General features: G+C 38.1%; 1 protein-coding gene across 33 annotated transcripts; it reads right to left on the reverse strand.

The window, feature by feature from the left end:
• Positions 1-3,641: 3,641 nt before the first annotated feature.
• On the reverse strand, positions 3,642-19,721 carry LOC110793816 (uncharacterized). 33 transcript variants are annotated; one of them, XM_056828697.1, is made up of 10 exons: positions 19,430-19,721; positions 16,392-19,319; positions 15,094-15,283; positions 13,179-13,366; positions 6,874-6,928; positions 6,719-6,783; positions 6,502-6,552; positions 5,918-6,012; positions 5,730-5,790; positions 3,642-4,009 (listed from the first exon to the last, which is right to left on the reverse strand). In XM_056828697.1, exon 2 carries the CDS (start codon positions 19,106-19,108, stop codon positions 16,964-16,966), a length of 2,145 nt encoding a protein of 714 aa, XP_056684675.1. In that variant the 5' UTR covers positions 19,109-19,319; positions 19,430-19,721; the 3' UTR covers positions 3,642-4,009; positions 5,730-5,790; positions 5,918-6,012; positions 6,502-6,552; positions 6,719-6,783; positions 6,874-6,928; positions 13,179-13,366; positions 15,094-15,283; positions 16,392-16,963. The 33 variants fall into 33 exon arrangements, with proteins under 33 accessions (XP_056684675.1, XP_056684667.1, XP_056684671.1 ...); XM_056828689.1 differs by having other exon boundaries at positions 6,719-6,928; positions 15,094-15,280; XM_056828693.1 differs by lacking the exon at positions 5,918-6,012.
• Between the last annotated feature and the right edge of the window lie 232 nt (positions 19,722-19,953).

Genomic DNA, 19,953 nt, shown 5'->3' on the forward strand with positions numbered 1-19,953 from the left:
AATTGAATCCTAGTAGGTTTGTAGTTCCGATAATCCTACCCTATAAATAGGTGATGGAAATCATAATTTATATACACCATATTCTCAAGTATTCATATAGTTTTAAGGTTAAACTAAGCTTAATAATTTGCCAAATAATTAAGTACGAATAACATAATACCTTAGGCTAAATCTAGTTAATTGAATCTACGGTTTTTTCATGAAATGCCCCTGAGGTTTGCAATAATGCACCAAATACCCCTGCGCGTTTTAAAATTCATAGAATACCCCTATTTTTTCCAACTGTTCATAAAATACACTTGGATTTAACGTCCGTTAGTCCTCCGTTAGTATGAATTTACGTTTTTACCCTTATGTGGCTTAAATCCCATTCATCTGTACACTTTCTCTCTCTCCCACCCAACCCACCCAAACTTTCTCTCTCCTCCCACTGAACCAACACCACTCCTCACCCCGTCACCATCTTAGCCCCCGCTACCGTCGCCAACCTCGGTCAGGATTTGACTTTCTCTGGTGCACCGTCGATGGCATCGGTGACCCGGTCAACTCTCTATCTCCTCCATTGGCGTTGTCGACGAGTGAGATTTCATCAAGGTGAGAGGCGTTGATTAAGGGGAGGAGAAGACGGCGGGAGGAGTTGATCCCGGAGCGGAGGAGAGAGAATTAGAAAAAATCAGGTTGGCGGAGGAAGAGGAGCTTCCACCATCGTTGGGCGGAGATGACGGAGGCGGGGCAACACCAGAAACGTCCGTTGTTGGCGTGGTCATGGTGGGTGAATTCTGCGGCGATTTCGGTGGGAGAAATTAGGGTTTTGAGACCGGGTCGTTTGCTAGGGATGTTGCTATCATGCTATGCATCCTGAGACTTGGATTGATTTCCCTTTGCCTGAGGATGACGAGGATGAAGGTTTGATTCAACTTTCCTTCTTTATTTATTCAAGTTGTGAGCTGCTAAATTGCCAATTGTGTTTTTATCTTTGGTTTGATTCAATTTTTCTTATAATTTCGTTGAATTGTTGAATAATTTGTGCAAAAATAATGACCAGGAAGTTGAATTGCATAATTATAAACGGATAACGGGGAGAGAAAATGTGTGATAGATCCTGCAATGACCTCAGTTTGCGGTGCACCAGGTAATTTTTAGTGTTTTCCAGTTAAAATTTTATAAAATTTCGGCTAAAATTTCAGAATATTTTGTTAAAATGTTATTGATTTATTGGATTGTAATGAATTGAAGCTAGATTGAGTGTTGTGTGCTTATTATTGACAATTTTGATTGTTCATTGTTCTGTAATTTTGTTTTTCCAATTTTATTACTCATGTTAGGGATAATTTTCAAGCAATTAGAACTCAGAAGGAGATTTTTTTTAGGATTAGGTTTGTGGTTTTTCTTTGTGTTTTGGGTTGTATAGTTAGAATTTAGGTTGAGTTTCGTGGATGCGACAGTATGAATGTATGATCATATCAATTGCGCAACCTATGGTGCTTTTGGGAGCATTGAAGTATTGTGCTCGAAATGAATGCGGTTTAGAGACTCTGGACGCTAGCTGTACCTATATCTTCGACCAATTGGGACTGCAGGACTAGCTAATTTGCGTTCTACCGGTGTGGTTCTTTCTATTTAAGGGTGGAAATGGCTCAAGCAAGGTAACCAAGAATGTGATGCATTGTAGTACAAGAGTGATTGTAAATGTTCATTGCAAGGGTATTATTACCGGCTTACTTTGAATTTTCAAGAACTTTTATAGACTTTCAAATGTAATGGCAATGGCAATATAATCAGAGTTTTTGTAAAGCTACTCTGCAAATTAATCGGCTTTTTATGGAATATAATTCCTATTTATTGCTGGAAATTTGTTACAAACGGTTCTACTTCATTGTTAGGAAAATTAGAAATTCAAACTAGCCGTTGAATTCAAATTCTGCAGTTTTAAAGGAGTTTGGGTATTTGGTGCAAAGAACTTTATAAATTGGTGTATATTATGCAATAACTTTATATGTAGGTGTATTTTATGAATTATAAACATGACTTAACGGAGGACTAACGGAAAGTCATAATAGGGGTATTTTATGAACAGTTTGGAAAAAATAGGGGTATTATATGAATTTTGAAACGCGCAGGGGTATTTGGTGCATTATTGCAAACCTCAAGGGCATTTCATGAAAAAACCGTTGAATCTAAGGTGGTACGAATAACATAATATCTTTTCAATAATATATATATCCAAAGAGTTGCTAAACTCAATGGGAGCTTAGTGTTTGTTATTCAACAAACTAAGGCCCAAGTATAGGTATATGTTTCATTGTGATTTGTTCAAATGAGACACAAGGGTATTGTTTCTACCACAAATTTTGAGAACATAATGTTTGTTTGCTCGAAATAGTGTCCTTTTGGAGATTCGTTTCCAAAATGACAAGTGGGAGAAAATAGACCTCGAAAGTCTTCGAGGCGAACAACAAACATAAACGGACGTTCCGGAGGCTTTTCGAAGTTCTTCAGAAAATTCGAATACTTATTCTTTAAGGACTTTAGATGTGGCTTTAAAGAATAGACATCTCTTAGAAGACTTTACAAGTGCTTCAAGGAGAAAAGAATATTCAAAGGACTATCAAAGTGTCTGTTGATATTCTATTGTTTGATGTTCACCCAAGTAGGCATAGAGTTCAATTCGCTGAAACTATGAGATTCTTCTATTAGATAGTGAAGAAACATAGAGTTCAGGTCAATGAAACTATGAGATTCTTCTATTAAATAGTGAAGAAACCTACAACTTGCAGTCAAACTATTATCATACAGATTAATGAGTTTGTGACTTATAAGAAAGCTATGACGAAACCCAGATTCCCTAAAATGGTTAGAGGCCATATATAGACTCAAATGTTTTAGATGGTTAAAGGCCATAAAACATACTTAGTGTTTTAATGACAAATTGAAATTTTGTTGAGTTGCAAGAATGATTTACATCTATTGGTTGCAAATTGGTTTTAAGAATAACAACCATCAAAACATGGGATTGTGTTCACACACAAAGCTAGATTAGTTGCTAAAGGTTACAAACAAAATCACGGCATGGATTGTGTTGAAGCCTCATGCAAAATCGTAATGCTCAAGACTATAAATCAAGCAATAATTGCATCACTACTACAAAAATAGCCTAAGAAACCGGGCAAAACAAGGCAAAGAAACCTCACTTTATACGGTGCCTAGGTAGTAGGTCTCTTAGCATAAGAGACCGGAGTTTTTACCTGGTTTCTTTGATATATCTAAGAAACCTACTTTGACAAAAAACTGGTTTCTTTGTTTATTTCCTGTCAATTTAAATACAAAGAATAGGAGACCGGATTGATAAAATATGCGGTTTCTTTGACTGTACTAGGAAACCACTTTGTTACAAAGTGCGGTTCCTTTGATTTTTTTAAGAGACTGTAATTTAAGCATCTATGGTTTCTTTGATACTCTTTTGGGTATGAACGTCTGTAGTCTAAGAAACCAGATTTATTAAATATCTGGTTGCTTTGATTTTTGTTAATTTTTTTATTAAATTTTAAATGGCTGCTGCAACCAATAAATTATTGACAGATAATATATTTTCAAATTACATGGTGCCTGTTAGATGCCATCCAATATCCAAATTGTCTCAATTGACATTTAATAATCCATCAACTCTATATATATTCATAAAAATTCTCCAAATCGACCAATGTACCAACTTCTTGTTCTCCAAAACAATTTATAAACTAAATAAAACTACTGTGAGAATTACAAGTTCAAATCCAAAGTACTTCAAATGTATTAACTTGCTACGAGATTCCCAAAAAAAATGTTAGAAAGTTTCAATATGCACTAACTACAAAGATTATTCATGACCAAAGTCCAAAAGATCATTTTCTTCATCTTCATCAATTCGATCATTGATAACTTGTTTTTGCTTGAAAAAATATGTAACCAAAGTATCCCGTGTCTCGTTAATCATCGCTTGAGAATAAGTGGCAAGAAGTTGAGGAAAGTACTACATACAAGACAAAAAAATGATTAGAATAGGTATATGTTAAAAGATAAAAACTAATCAAGTACATGCAAAGACAACGGAGGAACAACCGCCTTGGCACAGTGCATTACCAAAGGCAACAACCCTAAAAGATCTTTGTCCTACTGCGACTCTTCTTTTGTCTTAGCGTAAAAAGCTTGAGTATTGTTGTTAGGTATTCTTAGTTGTTGTTGGGTATGTAAACTGAAGTATGTTTTGATGATGTATGTATTGTACCAAATATTAACTTACTTCATTGCGCGCTGTTCGGATTTGTTTTTGCATTATTAACTTCTCAAGGTTCTGCTGATATTTGCTGTATTTTTCTGTCTACTTAACTGTTTTATTCATTCTGAGAAATTATTTTCATAATCTTCTAGATCACATCTTTGTACGTCTTCAGTAGATGTAGGACCATGAAATCAATCAGCCTTCTTAGAACAATTTTCCAGCTTGAATAGTCAGGAACGATTAGCATACTACAAGACATAGTGAATTTTCCTAAACTCATGAGGTGTTGAAAATCACTACCTGCCTGGATTAACCAACAACAAACCTTCTATTAATGTGTAATGTAAACTGGAAATTTAAAACTATCATGCATTATCAGTGGATGAACGGGATTTGTTCAGCCTATGCATTATCAGTAGATACAAAGGATTTGATCGTTGTTGTTTATTTTGGTGGGATTTCTAGCTGATTTAGAAATTTTATTGTACCATTTTTTAGAGAAAATGTTGCAGGCCTTCTGTTTCCAGGAAGTGATTTTTAGGAGATGATTAAAAGGTATTATTACAGGGCATATAAATGTAAATGAGTTGTAGGGAGTTGAAGGGGTTCATGCAAGGTGAAAACTCTTTGGTTGATCAAGGCCTATTGGTTTCCTAGAAACTAGAGCCTTAGGGGAGAATCTTAAACTTTCCACTTTGATACCCTGAGGTTTTGCACTCTTTCACTTTGGTGCCCGACTGCCTGTATTTTCACTATTTTTCATTTGGTGCCCTGGCGTTTACATTTTTTAACTTGAGTGCCGCATAGTTAACTCAGTTAAGAGCTCTGTTTAAGTAATCCTCTTTCCTAAAGATTCTTGCTAATTTTTGTTTGGAACATAGAAAAAATCATGTCCTCTACTTTATTTTAATGTCAATCAAATTCTTTACATATTTGGTTTACCCTGCTATAAACCTACAGGTTAAGACAATCAAAAAGATTGTTTAGTTTATTTAATATTGTAGTGTATTATACCCAACAAATGCTTACTCAAAGGTTTTGCAGGACTGCTAAGACAAGAAATGACAGTAGTAATGTATTTTGTGCTTGGATCAATTATTTTACATTAATAAGTACGATGGAGAATTTTGAAATCAAGATAAGGGATAAAGTTGTGTCTAGTCAGTAATCATTTTTCATAGCACTTTATTATCAAGCACCAGCGGAAGGTCCTCGTCATCATTAAGTTCAAAAATCTGCCAAAGGTACAAAATTTCAAGGTTTGAGGAAAGAATAGAAGAAAATGTCGTGGCTGAAACTCTTTCTATGAGAATGGGTTTAAAAATGGAAAAAGATAGGGGTGGAATCGGGTGAAATCAGGCTGCCCATTCAACAACTCAGGTCATTACATGTATGCAGAAGAAAGGGGAAGGGTAGAATGAAAATATGGGCATCAAAGGGGGAAACGCAAAGGAAGTCAGATAGAGAGTACCTAAAAACACCAACAGGAGGATACATAATGGAGATAGCTTAACTATGTAGCCAAGGCAAAGCTGAAACAGCAGCAAGGCAATGTTACAAGCAACCATATTTCAAAAAAGTATAATAACAGAGTTGTAAGCAATCATATTACAAAAATAAAATAATATAAAATAGATGAAGCAAACTCGGGAAATGAACCTCCTTTTTCCTCTTCTAAGCCTTAGTCTCAAAATAATTGGGGTTGGCTAACATGAACATCGGTTCATGTCCATAAGATGTGACTATATATAAACCTGAAATACGGGGTAGTTACACATTCCATATAATGAGCATTCAGAGTTTTCAGCAGTGGTATAAAGTTACTATTGTTATTAAATGTTAATAGACAACTTCAAAATGCAGTCTTATGTGTTAATTATATGGCTGAAGCATCCACTGAAAGAAATTGTAACAGAACTTTCACATTAAATAGGAAACAACAAAATGCAGTCTTATAGTATTCCTTCTGCCTCATTTCTTTTGTCAATAAATCTATCTTCTCCACCCACTTAAATCAGCAGAATAAAACTTTATAGATTACTTTATATACTAAGAATATGGGATGCAGAAAGTACTACAATGCCTCTCGATCATCATAATTCCCAAGCAAGTAGGCAATACACATTGTCAAGTATGCAGATTTTAAGTGCAAAAAAAAGTCATCATATGCAAGATACGAATGCATTGTTAGTGACAAATGAAAAAAAACGAGTCACTGAAAGTTTTCATTACGAAATAGATACCTGTAACGTTGCTGCAACCTCAGTGTCCAAGGAAAGTTTCCTTTGTGGCTCCTGTACAGTGAATAGTTTGTTTATTTTTTTTTTACAAAGATGGCTTTCTCAACAAAATTCATTTCAGGTGGGAAAACCACCATCAACATGAATTGACAAAAAAATTAAGAGACTTTAGAACTTCCAAGCAAATAACAAATCAAAATAGTAGGCATCAACTATTTACCAATATCAAAATAGTGGCGGTGCAAAGATACTCACGGTCTTCTAAATAGTAGATGCATCAACTTTCTGAACACAAATTTACCAATATCAATCATTTTGTTATAAACATTCTATCAATTCTACCCATAGTGTTGTGGGATCTTTTACGGTGCTGACGTGTCACGCATTCCTCGGAGGTATCAAGTATGACCTGACACGAACTTCTGGCAACCTGCAAAACAAGAATATTCCCGTAGGAATATTCCATCCGATGCTTAAGTAAGTATAAGCTAGAGAGAGAAGTAATTTATAGAGAGAAGGCAGAGCAATGATAGGTTTTGGTTGGTGGGAATGAATTGATTGCCCCTTACCTTGGGATCTGAGCCTTTTATAAGGCTAGGGTTTCTCGGGAAGTGATCCCTCAACCCTATCTGCGGGATGCGTGCCCCCCTGGGGATTTGGGACACATGTCCCTTAGCCTTCAATCATGGGCCTTTTACAAACTGGGCCAGAGATCATGGGCTTCCCCACTTAGGGTCGTGCCTTTATGTTTGTTTGAACACCTAAGGTCCAAGCCTACTTCCTGGGCTTGAGCCATGGGTCAGTTAAGCTGGCCTGATAGGATATTATGGCTTCTTTGGGCCTCGTGGTGGAGGCAATTATTAAGCCCACATCATTTGCCCCTCATGAGGAGTGAAAACAGACGTTAGTTTTCACTGCTCTTGGAGTGTTCAATGGGATGACGACGCGTGGCAGGGTTAATCATTTCTTACCCCTCTATAAATAAGTGGCCATTTTGAGTGACTTTCCCCCTCATTTCTAGTGATTATTTGAGAGCTATAAGAGAAGGCGGTTTCCGACGTCCTACATCCACCGAAATCCACTGTAGCGCCGCCACAATCTTCAAAGCCCTGTTCTTGCAGTTCTTCATCAAGTTTCTTCAAAAATTCTCTTTGATCTATCATGTAATGCTTTATTTTGGGAAAATTTGTTTGTTGATTTTGATCCTTCCCAATTCTCTTTTCTTAACTATGTAAGGGTTACGTCAAACTGAGGGCGTCAACCTGTCCTTTTGACGCCTTCTCTTTTCAAGTAATGCCCCTCGTCTTGAGCCAAGTCTTCAGCCTGTGCAGGATTTAATGACGCGAATAGAAGACGAAGAACAATTCGAAGGGGAATCTTCTTCTCCCATGGAGGAGGACGTCCCCTTAAACGAGCGCGCCAATGTCGCGCCGGCGAGCACGTCAGGTGGGGAGGAAGGTCACCTTCACCCAAGCGCAATCTTCCCACTTCAGCCGTGGCTGACGTTCCTCACCATTCAGGGGAGGGATTATGGGAAGTCTCTGAATCTAGGTTCGGAGTATAAGTTTCCTATGCTGGCTGGTATGGACTGCACCAGCTTTGGACTAGTGGAAGGGGAATTCGCCGTGTATAGCTCCATTCTGAAGCTTGGCATGAGATTCCCTCCTCACCCCTTTGTGGTGGAATTGCTGGACGGCTTCAACATTGGCCTGAACCAGATGTCCCCCAACTCTTGGGCTAGTGTGTTCGGCTATATCTCCTGTTGTGAGCTCGAAGGTATAACTCCCTCCTTCCCGGCGTTCCTGAGGATCGCCTCCATGTCCCAAGTTTCCAAAGCTGCCGCGGGTTGGCTAATTCTTACGTACAAGGGAGCTTATCGGACGGTGATGGGCAAGGCGTCCAAATGGCATCACTGGAGAAAAAAGTGGGTGGTTATCAAAACCACCAATTTGGAAATGTGCGAGCGGATGAGACGTTGGACTGTTAAGCCCAACTTGGTTGGAAAGGGCAGCTCTTTCCCTCCGGTCTCCGCCGCTCTCTGGGAACGGATCTCGTCTTTGTTCAAGGCCAAGCCGCTCATAGTTAAGGACAAGACGACCTACATACCCGAGGGGTGATTGCCTCATCTGGATCAACTGGCCGATCCCGTTTTCCTCTCGGCTGTGGGCTTGTGTCTGTATATGCCGAGAGGTAATGTATCTATACCTCAAATCTTTCACTGTTTCATCAAAACTACTTTACTAATGTCTTTATTTGTTTTTTAAGACGAGGCCATGGATAAGCTAGACGATGCCTCCAAAGGTCAAGTGGATATGTCGTCCTGGCTGGCAAAGGTACTGGACGCCAGCACCTTTAAGGCTTGGCAGCGTCAGCAGGCGGCCGAGCAAGCCGTCCCAGAGCAGATGGCTCCCCCTTTTGTTGCTGAGGAGAAGGTATTGTTCAAGCCTTCCTATGTAATTCCCATTATAGTTTGCAACTTATATATTTTTGTTTCTTTAGAATGCGAGGAAGGCGGTCACGGACGCGGCACCCTCTTCCAAGCGCAGGGATGGCGGCACAGGGAAACCCGTCTTCAAGTCAACGACTTCGAAGGCTCCTAAGGTGTTTGCCGTCCCTAAGACTGCATCCGCTTCTCCTAGCTTTCGGAAAGCTGGAGCGACGGTCGATCCTCTTGCGGGGATTGCTGAAGTCGTTCGCCGGAATATTCCTCTAAAGGCGGCGGAAAGAGCTAGGAATTTTGGGGGTAAGTTTTACTCCAATATCGTAACCACCTGCCGTTCCTCGTCTAGCAGTTCTATAGTCTCTCCTAGGGATTCTAAGGCCGTTGTTTTTCCCATAGAAATACTCGACCCTCAGAAAGACATTGATGCTGAATTGGATCAGATCCCTTCTTCAGGCGGGTTCAATTCTCATGACCGAAGGAGGATAATGACGTTGATGCGCAATGCCATTCCTCCCAAGTATGTTGAGACCCTTCCTAAGGCGGCCGAGAATATGCTTGCCGCTATGCAGTCCTCGGCACTGGATGTGAGTTTCATTATGCCTTTATTATTTACATATTCTTGTTTCTCTTGTGTTTTACTCTTGCTGTTTTTGTGCAGATGTTCATCCTGCTGGACTCGCTAAAGAAGTGGCGCACTGCTTTGGTGCACGAAGAGGCTCGACACCGTCTTCTGGCTAGTCATTGTGGCGATCAGCATTTTGCTGAGCTGGAGAAACTTCGTTTTGACAGGCGGGAGGAGATTGACGCTGTGACCAACTCCCTGGCCTCCCAACGTGCTGAGAACGCGGGTCGTCTCCTGCAAATTGATCAGAACTTTTCTCAAATGGAGGACCTTTCTGAGAAAATTATGGAGAAGGAAGCTGAGTTTTCTCATCTTGAGACTCAGTTTAAGGAGTTGGAGGTCCAGCTGGAGGCGGCTCGCAAGGAGGTTGCTTCGTCAAAGAGTGTTCTCGACAAGTCGGCCATGCTAGGTGAGAAATCAACCCGAAGGGGCATGGAACTTGCATGGAATGCCGAATTTTCCAGTGAACGTCCCTTCAGCTGGTTCGAGAAGTTCCTCACCTATCAGATTGAGGTGGAGAAGGCTCAGAAGGAAGGACGCACGCCTCCCGAGTTTGTTCCCAGCGAGGATGATGAATGAGAGCTTCTAGGCGTCTTGTATTTATTTTGAGCTTGTTTTCGTGACTCCTTGCTTAGTGGCACTATGTGCATAATTTTTGTAATTATGACTAATTTTTGGAATGACATGGCATCGTTTGAACGTTTTTATTGCTCTTTAGCTTTTGTCATCTGTTTATTTGTGATTGATTCTACGATTATATCTGACGCCTCTAAATTGAGACGTCAGATGCCTGCCTTGGTCTTTTTGCCGAGGTCTTTAGCTACTTTATATAGCTATTTTTAGAAATGTGTGACCCCTGTGTTCTAGGTGATCAGCCTAGTGAGGGTGCTAATCTGGGCCACTTCTTAGGCCTTTAGACGACTAGTCTTTATTTCTTGGGAGAATGTTAGTTTGCATTTCTCCAAAGAATTTGGTAACATATTTGTCATAAAGATTTCCCAGCAATGCCGGCTTGCGGGGAATTTTTCATTTAATGTTTAAAGCATGCTACATGGTGCGTCTAAGTTTTGGACGTCTTTACAAAACATATAATCAAGATAACATAAGTGTTAATCTAAAAAAAGTACTTCTTGAGGTTATCCGCATTCCATGTACGCAAAATCGGACGTCCCTGCATGTCTTGGATCCGGTATGTTCCGTCTCGAACCTCCTCGTAAATCTCATATGGGCCTTCCCAAGTAGGAGTGAGTTTCCCTTTTCGTTGGCGTGTCCGACGGCTTCCATTTTTCTAAGCACAAAATCTCTGACTTTTAGTATTCTTCTAGAAACCCTTTTGTTGTACTCCCTCGTCATTCGGAGTTTGTATAGCTGCTGTCGTAGAGCCGTGTTTCCTCTTGTTTCTGGTAAGAAATCCAAGGCTGCCTTCATCATTTCCCAATTGGCGTCTTCATTGGTAACTGAGGGAACTCCAATAGAGGCCGGGAGTAAGATGAAGTGGATTGGACGAACGATGCTCCCTCCGAATCCTGCCAAGGGCCCGAACACCTTTTCTATGGCTTCAGGATCGTGCTTTAATTTCCGTAGACATTGCAGACTGATTATGTCGGACGAGCTCCCCGTGTCCACCAGTACTCTCTTCACCTTGAGGTTAGCCACCTTAATCTCTATAACCAGAGGGTCATCGTCATATGGTGCTGCCGCCCTTCTGTAATCGTCTTTGGAAATTTCTACAGAGGGTAGATTCGTCTGTGTAGGGCGAAGATAAGATGGGCCTATTTTCCGTCCTTCCTTACATGGTTCTCCTACAGCTATTCCCCCTGATATTACCATAACTCTTTCGCCTGAATACTTCTTAAAGGTGAGGCTCATTTCTTTGTCTGCGTCCGTTAAATGGATGTACTGGCGGAGGTGTCCTTCAGCTGCGTGATCACTTAATATCTTCCTCAACATCCGACAATTTTGGGTGTCATGTCCTTCATCGTTGTGGAAAGCACAAAAAGGGGCCTGTTGGCTGGAGGTGGTCAGTCGTCGGGGGGACGGTTCTATTCCCAGACTCGGTCCCTCAGCCAGGAGGATGTTTTCAAGAGCCGTGTTGAATATAAAGGAGCCCCTAGAGGACGACCTCCTTCGCCTTCTTTTCTCCTCAGTGCCGCGGGCATTCTTTCTCAAGATGACGCTCTCATGCTGTCTTCTAGGAGTCTTGAGAGAGTGATGACCCTGGGCCTCATCATTCTTCTGTGAAGTTCGTCTCGTCCATCTTCCTGGACGTTCCTCTTTTACATGCCGACTCTCCTTCTCCAGGGTGCGTCCTTTCATAAGTGAGTCGGGATCTTCTAATAAAGATTCTATCATCCTGCCATTATCGTGCTTAGGATTGACTTCGTGAGCGCCATTCAACAAGGGCTGCACAGAACTCGCGGCAGCAGGCCGGCTAGCTTCCGCGTCACAATGATTGTTGGACCTATCTTTAGACACCCCTCCCCTGACTGGGGGTCCCGTTTTGTCCTGGGGTTTTCCGCACTCAGATTGAAGTTCAGCCATGACACTGTACCTCCCCACAGACGGCCCCAAATGTTGTGGGATCTTTTATGGTGCTGATGTGTCACGCGTTCCTCGGAGGTATCAAGTATGACCTGGCACGAATTTCTGGGAACCTGCAAAACAAGAATATCCCCGTAGGAATATTCCCTCCGGTGCTTAAGTAAGTATAAGCTAGAGAGAGAAGTAATTTATAGAGAGAAGGCAGAGCAATGATAGTTTTTGGTTGGTGGGAATGAATTGATTGCCCCTTACCTTGGGATCTGAGCCTTTTATAGGGCTAGGGTTTCTCGGGAAGTGATCCCTCAACCCTATCTATGGGATGCGTGCCCCCTTGGGGATTTGGGACACGTGTCCCTTAGCCGTCAATCATGGGCCTTTTATAAAATGGGCCAGAGATCATGGGCTTCCCCACTTAAAGTCGTGCCTTTATGTTTGTTTGAACACCTAAGGTCCAAGCCTACTTCCTAGGCTTGAGCCATGGGTCAGTTAAGATGGCTTGATAGGATATTATGGCTTCTTTGGGCCTCGTGGTGGAGGCAATTATTAAGCCCACATCACATAGTTTTTGGCTTTTTAGAGAAAGCATGTTCAAAAATTCTACCTACCAACAAGTTCATAAATTAGAAAAAGGGAGATTCAAGAACATATAGAAATTTCCATGGAAGTAATCATCCAGAATAATCACTTCTTACACTTGACTGACATTGTAGACTCAAAAAAAAAATCCCCAATTAAATCATACGAAAGTACAGGAAAACGGTCACAAAATTATATATCTAGGGTGAGCATGAATACAATCGTATAGGGTAAAGAAAATAGAATCAAATAGCATACATAGAAAAGTTAAAATTAATTCAGGAATCAGAAAAAAATCGAATGCATAATAGTTATATGGAATATGAATCGCTAGAACAAGGTTAAAACAAGGATGTTCATAAAATTAAATCATACGAATTCACTAATGAAGAAACCCTAATTTAAGCCTCAAAACCACACAAAAATGACTAACAATTCAAAATACAACTTAAGTTGTGAATTTTAAGACCAAGTTCGAATCGAAATATATAAACTAACCTTGTTCTTCTCACAATTCAGAACGCCAATTGCTCATTTTTCTAAACTCCAATTTAGATACCAATCGTCAGTGTAAAGATCAAATCACCTGTGTAAATACCTAATCCCCAATTCGGATGCTTGAAAAATCGAAGAGGATGGACCAAGGAGAACGAAGAGGATGAAAGGTTTTAGGAGAAAACTGTACACTGAACGTGGAAGGGAGGAAGAAAAAAAATTAGCCTAATTTTATTAACACATTTTAATGGTTGACAAAAAAATTTTAGCAATATTTCCTTAAAAGACTAGAAAGATAAACTGTTGCAATAAAAAAAATTTAATTAACAACTATTGCTATAACTTTTCTACGGTAACGCTTTTCTAAAGTTAATGTCTAATCAAATGAATGATTATTTAACCGTTGCAATAACTATACTATAGCAACAACGGTAAAACTGTTACATAAAAGGGTGTTGCTATAACCCTTATTTCTTGTAGTGTTAGCTTCTGATAAGAAGGAAAGCATCAACATGATCAATCATCCTCAAAGCAATGTAGATGAGTTAACTAACATAATTATGGATTGCAGGGAACTGAAAATACTTTGTTCAGAGATGAGGCTCAGTACCAGGGTAGGAAAACAAACCAACTAGCTGTCGTGCTGACAAAGGATGCAAAGGAGGGAAATCAGGAAATGTTCACGACTATTATTATGCAAATCCCGATCTTCTATTGTAATTAAGAATTCATATGAAGCGGAACTTCATAGATGTTTACCTAATGGGTCTGTAACTTAATGCCTTACAACTATTTGCACCATATATGGAGGAACTTTGTAACCTGGTTATTGCTGTTTTAAAATACTTTATAGCCCCTTTTTCTACCAGAAAAATACATTACACGCACACATTCCTATGCATATTCAAGCAACAAGCAATTTACGCTAGTAAAAAAAATTCATCAAGTTATTAATTGTTAAGTGATTAAAATAAAAAAGAGGAGACAAAGGGATAAGGAATTATATATACTCACTTAATTCAAGTGCGGACACCAATAAAACGATTTTTTTGATAGAATCAAAATATTAATTATATGTTATTAGAGCATAATCACTTATATAGTGAATTTTGTCTTTCCATGTTTAATGTTTAATGTTAAATTCAAAATATGTTTACAATCTTCATGAAATAAAGCAACAATTGCCATAGAAGTGATAAATTATACTATACCATGATAAGATAAATTCAGACCAGATAGCCTTATTTCAAGCAACTCGATTTTGAGATAAAATAAGTAGGAAAAACTATACCTTATTGATTAACTAACCTTAAGTAATGGAAATCCTATGTCTTTTCGTGATTAGGTAAATATTGATAGTGGTTTCGAGCTTTAAATATGGAGACTCCATTACCTATATCCATAAGTTTCAGTTCTCAGGTCCATGTTGTTCAAGAAGGTTTCAAGTGTTCATTTTCAACTCCCAGCAACAACATTATTAGCAGGAATAATACTAGCCTTTTTTCATCTAAAGACCATATTTCGAGTACATTGAGGACAAAGGTGAATAGAAGATTGAGTTTTTCAAAAGAAAAAGATCATGGAAAGTGGTATAATCAGTGTTTACAAACTAGTAGAACAGAAATTTCATGTCCTACATTTTATGCTTCAGAGTCTGATTTCACAGAAAGTCATAAAAGTTCATTAGCAATATACTTGGAAAAACATCAGAATCAAGGGAAACAAGTTTCACAGGATTATGTCAGTGATGCCTCTGATTTGGGTTATCAAACTATTCAACTGTTTGCAAGAACGGAGTTGGGATTACTCAAGAAATATCTTGACTCACTCAAAGAAGGTAATCAACTAGAATTAAAGGCTTATTCGACTTTTAAGTCTTAATATGAGTTTAGTAAAGGCTTGTTTCATGAAATCTTACTCTCTTATCTTGTTGCAGATGCGAAGTCTGAAGAATGTTTACCCTATTTTTCTGACAGAAATACATCAGGAAACTTTGAAGATTCTGTTAGCATCAAAGGCATGGCAATACAAGAATTCGAGAGAAGGACTGCTTATGATAAGAATGCTGCATCACCTCCTATGTATGACGAGCTAGCAACAAAAGGCTACTGAAATTGAATAGAACAAAAAAAACATAAGGTTAAATTTCTAATATTAACATATGGCCAACATATAAAAACCTGAATTATTTAACACTAAAGGTTATGAGCATGGGAACACTCATTTTAACTAGCTTCTGCTAGACCTGATAGACATATGCAGCGATGATGTGTAGAAAAATGGCGAAGAATTAGAGAAGATGATGAAGCTAACAAAATGATGCATGCACACTGATGCAACAAGAAGGCTTATAATATCTACTGTGGTGAATATTTTAGAGAGTGCACTGAGTTAATGAGTTGTTGTTGTTCTGACTAACAACGTACATTGGAATAGATATTTGGGTGGTGGTTGCTTAAAGAATTTCTCTTTCATAAGATCCTTATCATGTTTAGGGTGATCGCTTTTAACATGACTTTTTTCCGTAACCCCTTAGTCTTGTGTTTTAGTTCGTAAATCCCTTCATTATCTTTTGTTTGTCAGTTCTGTTGCTGGAAAAGAATTTTAATATATGAGTGGGGTTTCATTTTATTGGAAATTATCTAGGATGGAGATTGAATGGTTCCTCCCATTTGTACTTTCTATTTTATGGAAGCTGATTAGTTTATAATCTGCAGATTCTTAAGCATGACTTGCCTGCTAGGTGGCAAAGCTTTCAACAGCCACCTAATCACCTAGCTAAGGTCAACAGCCAACAAGAGCATACTGACTGAAACCAACACAACTAAGTCAACCTTATGATCTATTTATTTTCAGTTCAGCTTTCAGTTACCCTCATTCCCTTGTCATCTTATCAGCCACTGCAAATTCAATTGGTCAGTTGTTCCCACTAAATTTTTCCTGCTAAATCAACTACCATTGCTCTCATACAAACATTTTCTCTTGCAGAGATTTCAGAAACTATGAGTTTAGAGCTTAAGACTATGTCACAGACTTACAGTGCACATCAGAAAATTTAAAACCACCTGAAATCATACCATATACCCCGCTTAGGGCGGGATGCTAATTGCTAAGGTAGTTTGGTGTAGATACAAAAAGGTTGTTGTTTGACAGAAAAATGTTCTTATTTATTTTGGGTTTGTTTATAAATTACGGGAGATATGAAGAAGTTCCCACCTTTCTAGGTAACCAAGAAACCAGCCAACCACACACCAGGCCCGGTCCTGACTTTTTGAGGGCCCGGGGCGAGATGTCAAGTTGGGGCCCTTTTTGCTAAAGTCACTAGCCACTTCAGTGTTCATCCTTCGGTTTGCCCTCATTTATCCCGCCAACTTCAAAACCAAAAACACAAAAAATTAAATTAGACGATTTCTTCTAGCATTTCGAGATGCAAAATCATTAATAATATCATCAGCATCAATGTTTTCCAATATGTCTTTCTCGATAGATAAAATTGCTAATCCACTTAATCTTTCCTGCGACATTGATGATCTCAAGTAAGTCTTTATTAATTTTAATTTTGAAAAACTTCTCTCGGCAGATGCTACAGTCATAGGTACTGTTAATAAAATTCTATAAGCTACAGAAACATTTGGATAACAATCTATGGCTTTGACAAATTCAAGAATTTCAATGGATGATAGTAATTCGTTTGGCAATGTTACTTGTAACACTTTTAATTCGGAGAAAAGATCATTTAAATCAAAATCTGATACATCACCATGAGAAAACGTAGAGTACAGGTTTTCTCAACATTTTCTTAAATGAATTTCATCTAAAGACTTTAGCTTATTTGAATCGCATAAAAACCCAAATATACTTTCGAAAATCTTTAGTTGCTCAAATCTACTTTTCAAAGAACTAATAGCCATATCCACAACAACCAAAAAATAGTTAATTCGAAATGACTCTTCTGGTGACATAATTTCCTCATCATGATCATGCTCATCAAATTGCTTCTTCCTAGTAATAAGCCGTCTAGTTGGAAGGATAGGCTCTACATTCATATCAAAAGCAACAGTTTTAGCAACTATCATACAAGATTCAAAACCTTTATCTCTATAGTTTTCAAAATATGACAGTATACCTTGTACTTGCTTAATAGTAACGTCGATGCACATGGACTTAGATTGTAACTTTTTACTCACCATGTTAATAGTAAATAAAACTTCATACCAAATAACCATACCAAATAAAAACTCAAAACTTTGAAGTGCATTAATCATACTTTCTGCTTCACTTTTTGCCTTGGCATCTTTACCACAAGTTTCAGATAATTCCAACAAAGCCAACCTTAGTTGAGGAGCTTGAAATCTAATAGGTTTGACACTTTTAACGCGACTCTCCCAACGAGTATTAGACAAAGATTTCACAGTCAAACCGGGAACAAAATCAAGGAAAGTTTTCCATCTTTTTGTAGAACTTGAAAATAAACAATACATGCGTTGAACAATCCCAAAAAATGAAATAGCTTTAGTACAAGAATGTGCCATATCACTACGAGTGAGATTAAGGCTATGACAAGCACATGGCATATATAAGGCTCTCGGATTTATTTCAAGTAACCTCTTTTGAACTCCTTGATGCTTACCTTTCATATTTGAACCATTATCATAGCCTTGACCCCTCACATCATCAACACATAGATTTAAACATTTCAAAACATCAAGTAGTTCATTAAAGAGTCCCAACCCACTTGTATCATCCACCTTTAGAAACTCAAGAAAGTACTCTTCTATTTTTATGTTTTGACTTGACATATTCACACATCGTATTATTAAAGTCATTTGTTCTTGATTACTCGTATCGGGGGTACAATCAAGAATAATAGAAAAATACTTGGCTTCTTTTATTATCTTTATTATGGAATTTTTCACATTTTGGGCTAACAGTGAGATGAACTCATTTTGAATTTTATGGCCAAGATAATGATAATGAATTTCCTGACTTTTAATGCGTCTAATATGTTCTTGCATTACCAAATCAAACTCCGCAATCATTTCAACCGTTCCCAAAAATATCCCATTGCTATCTTGATATAGTTTCTCATTAGATCCGCGAAAAGCAAGATTGTTCTTAGCAAGAAATTTCACAACAGAATGGATTCTACGTAAAACTTGTCTCCAACGTTCTTTCTCTTTCATAACCTGTTGTTGTAAATTTTTATCAATTGTTTGATTTTTGTCGAATCTTACTCTCAACTCATTCCAAGTATTCATGTTAGTCATATGTTCAGTGCTATTCTCGTGTTGCTTAAGTCTTTCACTAATATGCTTCCAATCTCTAAACCCGACATTTGCTAACAAACTTCTGTTAATATCAGATTTAAACAATTTGCAACAGAAGCAATAAACTTTGTCTACATGTTTGGAATAAACCAACCATTTTCTATCAATAATCTCACCATTGTTTAACTTTTTAGAGTAAAAAGAACACGAAAAATGCCTACTGAGATTATCTAAAGGGAAGTTAAGATTAAGTTCTCTTACAGGAGGCCCTTTCTCAACTAAGATGTCTCTTTCCTTGTGATCCAAATTATCCCAATTTGCAGGATCATAAATGTCAGGGATAGTTTCATCTTCACCGACATTGGGATTTTCATTGTGCTCAATTGGCACTTCATTAGGCTCAATTGGCACATCATTCGACACATTTGGCACATCAATAGACACATTAGGAACAACATTAGGCTCGTGATCACTAATATAATTTTCATGATCTAAGTTTGCAGTCAACTGATCCCCATTAAAAGTACCACTACAATTTTCTTGAGAATTATTTTTTTTAATAACAAATTTATCCATAGATCCTCTTTGTGATGTTTGTAATTCATCCAGCCGTTGTTTTTTTTTTCTTTTTTCACTTCCAGATTTATATTGCCTTTCGGGAGACATTGAAAAACAATTAAAAAAATACAAGACAATCACAAAATCACTCAACTATAAACTGTTACTAAATGTCTAAATACTAATACTTTGTAATTCGTATAAGAATATTAAAGAACAATAGCACCTGGATGGCTGGATTTATGTAGATCTACTTGACTATTTCTCAGTTCCCACAAGTCAAAATTGCACATAGTTCCCAAAATCCCAATTCCCAAATCTGTAAACATAAATAAACAAAATCAGATTAATTAAATATTTGAATAATTGATGATACAACTAGAAAAGCAAAATAATTTACCAAAAATTAATTAAAGATGAATTACCAACCTGAAGAATTCAGCCATGGACCATCATTTATGAACAATTCAGATAAACACCAAGAGGAGATGCAAATAGAGGAGATATGCAATCCAAAGGAATAATTTGAACCGTTGAAGATATGCAATCAAAATCCCAAATAATTTTGTTATTATACCCATGATTATCAATAGTCAATAACCGAAGGATATTGATTTTCAGCCGTTGAAGATGAAGAAATCTGGAAAAGAATGGAAAAGAGGAGTATGTCTGTATGTCAGATTATGCGTGAGAATATGGGCTTGTGACTTGTGAGATCTTTAGTTTTGTAGGTAGAGTAGCTTAGAGCTTCTACTAGCTTAGTCACGTGATATTTTAGTTTTGTGGGCAAATAATTATTTTTTTTGTATTTTTTTTTTAGATTTAGGGGCCCCTATTTTTTTGGGCCAGCATGGGGGCCCAGGGCGACCGCCCCTCTATTCATAGCTCAGGGCCGGGCCTGCCACACACACAAGAAACAAGACAATTCGTTTTTGATTGATTATGAAGTATGG

The sequence above is a fragment of the Spinacia oleracea genome, chromosome 5 (assembly GCF_020520425.1).
Source record: "Spinacia oleracea cultivar Varoflay chromosome 5, BTI_SOV_V1, whole genome shotgun sequence".
Classification (NCBI taxonomy): domain Eukaryota; kingdom Viridiplantae; phylum Streptophyta; class Magnoliopsida; order Caryophyllales; family Amaranthaceae; genus Spinacia; species Spinacia oleracea.

Excerpts from the sequence above, each read along its gene's own strand:
- LOC110793816 (XM_021998743.2), bottom strand. The coding sequence starts at position 19,108 with ATGTCTCCCGAAAGGCAATATAAATCTGGAAGTGAAAAAAGAAAAAAA.